The 5,024-nt window shown below is 48.0% G+C and overlaps 1 protein-coding gene across 1 annotated transcript; it reads left to right on the forward strand.

The window, feature by feature from the left end:
- The first annotated feature begins 453 nt into the window (after positions 1-453).
- Positions 454-4,323, forward strand: ccn1l2 (cellular communication network factor 1, like 2). Its single transcript, XM_076270370.1, has 5 exons — positions 454-883; positions 1,389-1,605; positions 1,732-2,064; positions 2,287-2,486; positions 2,737-4,323. The coding sequence occupies exons 1-5, from the start codon at positions 809-811 to the stop codon at positions 3,061-3,063; spliced, it is 1,152 nt and encodes a 383-aa protein (XP_076126485.1). The 5' UTR covers positions 454-808; the 3' UTR covers positions 3,064-4,323.
- The last annotated feature ends 701 nt before the right edge of the window (positions 4,324-5,024 follow it).

Raw genomic sequence — 5,024 nt, forward strand, 5'->3', positions numbered from 1 at the left:
CATAACTGAAACCTTTGATTGTTATGTGGCACATCACCTTGTATTACAACCATTTTTTCCCCATCAGAATTGTTTATCCTTATTATCAATAATAAATCTGTGTCAGCCTAAATGCTTGTCTGCCTATTCTACTACATTAGCCACCCTATATTTATACACACAAATATAGCAACTAATAGCAAAACCCAAAAGCAATCTTTGCTCATGTTGTTGTCACTATGGTCCACAGACAGGTTGTAATTCATCAGCCATTTCCTCCAGAGCTGCACTCTGCTTCCCTCCTCCCTCCAGAGAGGTGTGGTGATGTCACGGAGGGGGGCGTGTGTGTGTCTGTGTGTGTGTGCGTGAGTGTGTGTGGTGGAGAGGTGTGTGTGTGGGGGGGGGGGGGCTGTCTGAGAGCCTCTATAAGGTGAGGTGCTGGCTGGGAGATTCTCTCAGCCAATCTCACAGGAGCTGGGTGGCACTGGGAGCTTAGCTTTGGAGAGGGGAGAAGCCAGAGAGAGACAGACAGAGAGAAGCTGACTGGTGCACATCTCAGTGCACGCACTTAAGACCCCTGACTGGCTTCAGACACATACTGAGAGACAGACAGAGAAAGTGCAGACACACAGTGAAGTGACACTGTTAGCTTATTGTTTAGCTAGACTAACTTTTTCTGATACATTTTTGGACATAAGATCTTCAGTGAAGCTGTTGAGAATTGCTACGGATTTTTCATGCTTTAGCACCGGATCACTAAAAGCTATCGTTTGGATCTCTACATCACTTCTGGAAAATTAGTATATTTTTGCCAAAATCAACCAGAGGGATGTTTTTCATGGAGAATTTGACGAGGAAGATGCTCAACATTGCTTTCTTGATGTATTGGGGCTCAGCATTGCTGGTGAGTTTAGCAATAACTGCTTGGCTACCAGTTTTTTTCCCATGATGATAGTTTGTTGCAGCTGGATGTGTTTTAGCACAGTGAGTGAGGAAGGATGACAAAGTCATTAGGACCTTACTGTCAATTAAATTATCTCATCAGATAAAGACACAAATATACAATGTCTCATGGAGTGTTTTTAGTTATTATTATGAAGTTTAATCTTTTTACTGCCACTCACACTGAAAACCAGACACCAGGCTGAATAGTTCATAATCACAATTATTGTGTTAATTCCAAGTACCAGCCCGGAACATAAAATAGTAAAAGAAAAAAATGTTAATCTATTCATATTTGTATACAGATCAGAGGGTTCAGTGCTTTCATACAGATGTCACCTCACTCAGAAGTGCTGCTGATGGAATGATATCAGTGAATGAGTCAGTCACCCGCGGTCCAGGCACAGTGTAGCTTTGTGTTGGCCGTCCTGACCATTAAGTAACGTGCTGCGTGGTCCTTCTTGTAGGTGGAGGGCGCCTGCCCGGCCCAGTGCTCCTGCTCCCCCTCCCTGCCGGCCTGCCCGCTGGGCGTTAGCTGGGTGACGGACGCTTGCGGCTGCGGCTGCCGGGTGTGCGCGCAGCAGTTCAACCAGGACTGCGGCCCCGACCTGCCCTGCGACCACATCAAGGGCCTGCACTGCCACCTGGGGGCCGGGGGTGACCCTGAGCGAGGCCTGTGCCGAGGTAAGAGAGGGAAAGGGCAGGGGGTGGGGGAGGGGGTTTAGAATGGCCTCTTTGTGCCAGGTAGAGGAGGTGGGGGGGGGGGTTTACCTGACCCTTCCCCTTTGACCTCTGACCTCTTCCCGTTAGCCCAGGCCCAGGGTCGGCCGTGCGAGTTCACCGGACGCGTTTACCAGCACGGCGAGGACTTCCAGCCCAGCTGCCAGCACCAGTGCAGCTGCATGGACGGCGTGGTGGGCTGCATGCCCCTGTGCCCGCACCAGGTGCCTCTGCCCGACTGGCGCTGCGCCAGCCCTCGACTGGCCACGCCGGCCGGTCGCTGCTGCCAGGAGTGGGTGTGCGACGACAGCAACCACATCAGCGAGGAGCCGCGGGAGCCTGAGCACACGTCTCTCCCTACAAACCACATCAGCAAGCACCTCCCGACACAGCAGCGCTCAAGCACCAGCCTCTCCTTCCAGGGTAGGGAAAACACACATACGTCATCCCATATGCCTTGGGTGTAGCAAGGACGAGAGAACATGGGGATTGTCACCATATTGCTTTTTAGCCTGACCTTAAAATCATTAAGCCTGTTCTGAGGCTGAATATGAAACCAATGCTTTGAATTCATAGTTGTATATTTCACATAATTCAGCATGTTGCTTTTATTGATGCACTTTATATTTCTTTCCTCTCACACAGAGTGGCTGTCTCTGCCCACGTCTCGTCTGATAGTGCCCCAGACCTCCTGTTTCCCACAGACCACTGATTGGTCGGAGTGCTCGGCCACATGTGGCTTTGGCGTCTCCAGCCGAGTCACCAATGAGAACCCAGAGTGCCGCCTGGTCAAAGAGACACGGTTTTGCCAGATTCGGGAGTGTGGTGTGACTGCTAGTGTCAAGGTAATAACATGGTGAACTCCCTGTGAACTGCTTACTAAGACGTTTCCCTGTTTTCTCCCTGTCGTCCCACATTAGGAATTCAGGCACCAGTTAAACAACATCTAAAACTACATTGTTTTACAAAGAATGGTGATTGTTAAGAATATGCAATATATATATATATATATATATGTATATATATGTATATATATATATATATATATATATATATATATGTCATATTTCATGGTTTCGATTGGTGTTGTTCTAGAAAGGGAAGAAGTGCCGGCGGACCGTGCGGCCTCGGCAACCAGTGAGCATCACGTTCGCCGGCTGCACCACAACCCGGCGCTACCGGCCGCGCACCTGCGGCTCCTGCGTCGATGGCCGCTGCTGCCGTCCCACGCAGAGTCGCACAGTGCGCCTGCGCTTCCAGTGCCCCGACGGCGAGAATGTTAACCGCAACGTCATGTGGGTCCAGCGTTGCCGCTGCAGCCGGAGCTGCCCGTCCTCCAACGATGGCGATGACCGGGCCGGGCCCTCGGTCAGCCTCCACAACGACATCCACACCTTCCAGGGATCGCCATCACTGGAGTGAAAGCCAATCCGTCCAGCCACCCAACCCTCAACCCAACCCTGCATTAGGATGGGAGCCTGGCTTGCCTCCCTCTGTGACTGATGTATGACCAGAAGGTCCACCATTGCGCACCAGACCACCGGCAGTGGAGGTGCTGCCTCTTGTGTGGTCGATCACTTCTCCACAGACTTAAGAGAGAGCACTGGCCTTCATCTAGTGTCAGGATCAGCCCTCTTCCCCTCCCTCTCCCCTCCTCCCCCAACTAAGCTAACCTTCAATAATATGTTTAGATGATCTGCTTGCACTTTACGTTTCCTACCATTTGGACGTTCTTCTCCCTCCCTCCCTTTTTCCCTCGCCTTTTGTGGAATGTTTGCCATGTGGAGTTCTACCATCTGTAGCTGGACTCTGCACTGCACAACTAAGTGCTGACACTTCACAGACATAACCTGCTATCTATGGAGACAGTTCTGAGTTGCAACACATTGCTGTTGAACCAATGAATGGCAAACTCGACATCAGATGAGATGTGTCTGTTACATATTACTGTTGTTTCTTTTGGTCCGACTCTCTTCTAATTTATTGGTCTTAATTTTTGAGTACCTCCAACACTGGAGGAAAGGCAGAATATTTAGGTATTTGTAGACTTCCCATCAGCTTGGATGGGTAAATATTGAAGTGCACTAACATCCCTTTCCAAGTTGATCTCCGCTGTGGTGTTGACAGGTGATTTTGGTCTTGAATGTGTATTTGAATGGTAGGCTGATGATTGCTTTGAATACACAACAGATTTGGGGATCCATAAGTATACTGACTCATTTGTTAATTGTTTCTGTCTGTTCAGTGCATACAGTTCTCTAATTATCGACCATTGTTGGCACTGCACTGCCTTCTGATGTGAGTGTGTGAATCCGGCATATACGTGCGTGTTTGTGTATGTGTATGTGTTTTTTGTGTCGGTGACAGAGTGAAGTCAAGACAATGAAAAGGGATGATAGACAAGTTGAATGAGAGAAGTAAAAAAAATAACAGAAAGAGTCTGTGTGTTTTATTAGAACTTTCAATGTACATATACAAACTTCATTCAGTGGAGTGACGATATTTGGAAATCGCTTCATTTTTCGGGGCGTGCTTGGGATCTGACTAAATTCTGATGCTTTACAGGCTCTCATCCTGGAGTGAGGATTTTATTTGTGTATTTATGACTTCTATTTAGTTTTGTAATAAATTGTGTCTTTGATGTGTGACAAGCACATCACATTAAAACATATACAAAAGCTTGATTTTGCCTTTCAATTTGTTTGGCCATCATATTGCTATAATGTATTATGATTCACAGAAGAAAACTTTATATGTGTTAATACTAGATATCATACTCGGCTCTTCATGGGGCTATAAAGGCCACAATCTACAATGGCCATTTGCGTAACAGAGGGCAACAAGTCCTAGCACGTCAGTTACTTGTCTCCTGGCTGGGGATGTAGAGTGGTATGAGGAGGAGGCTAAGTCACTGGCCTGGCCCCAGTCAGACACCAGTGGACCAGAGTTCAGCCTGTGAACACACAGCCGGGCTCTCCAGCACAAACATAGCAAACACCTCCCAAATTCCACACGCTGCCCTGCTCTCCTGGTCTTGGTCAACCCCCCACACTTCCCCACCCCAAACCCATGCCTGCCCAAGAGCCGGGCGCGGCAGTGTCGGTGCTGTGCCATCACCTTCTGTGGTCAGGTAGTACAGTGAGCATCCTCAACGACAACGGCCTAAAATTGGCACTCTGCAAAACAGTGTGATTCTATGCTCACAGTACAATGACACTTCAGAACATCACATCCATAATCATCTGTCTCCCTAAAGCAACCACAAGAGTCATTAGAAACAACAATGAGGAACATAGTTGAAATGAGCACACATAGTGGGTATTACATTTTAAAATATACAACCTCTCATGTGTGCATTGATCTCATTTTTAAAAAAACTGACA

This window comes from Alosa pseudoharengus, unplaced genomic scaffold, assembly GCF_046254945.1.
Source record: "Alosa pseudoharengus isolate Yale_2024_CS ecotype anadromous, Long Island Sound unplaced genomic scaffold, YU_APseudo_1.1 YU_APseudo_1.1_scf_6, whole genome shotgun sequence".
Lineage (NCBI taxonomy): Eukaryota > Metazoa > Chordata > Actinopteri > Clupeiformes > Clupeidae > Alosa > Alosa pseudoharengus.

Coding starts and splice junctions, on each gene's coding strand:
- ccn1l2 (XM_076270370.1), top strand. CDS start 809: ATGTTTTTCATGGAGAATTTGACGAGGAAGATGCTCAACATTGCTTTC. Junction 1,606..1,731: donor TGAGCGAGGCCTGTGCCGAG/GTAAGAGAGGGA, acceptor TCTTCCCGTTAG/CCCAGGCCCAGGGTCGGCCG. Junction 2,065..2,286: donor CACCAGCCTCTCCTTCCAGG/GTAGGGAAAACA, acceptor CCTCTCACACAG/AGTGGCTGTCTCTGCCCACG.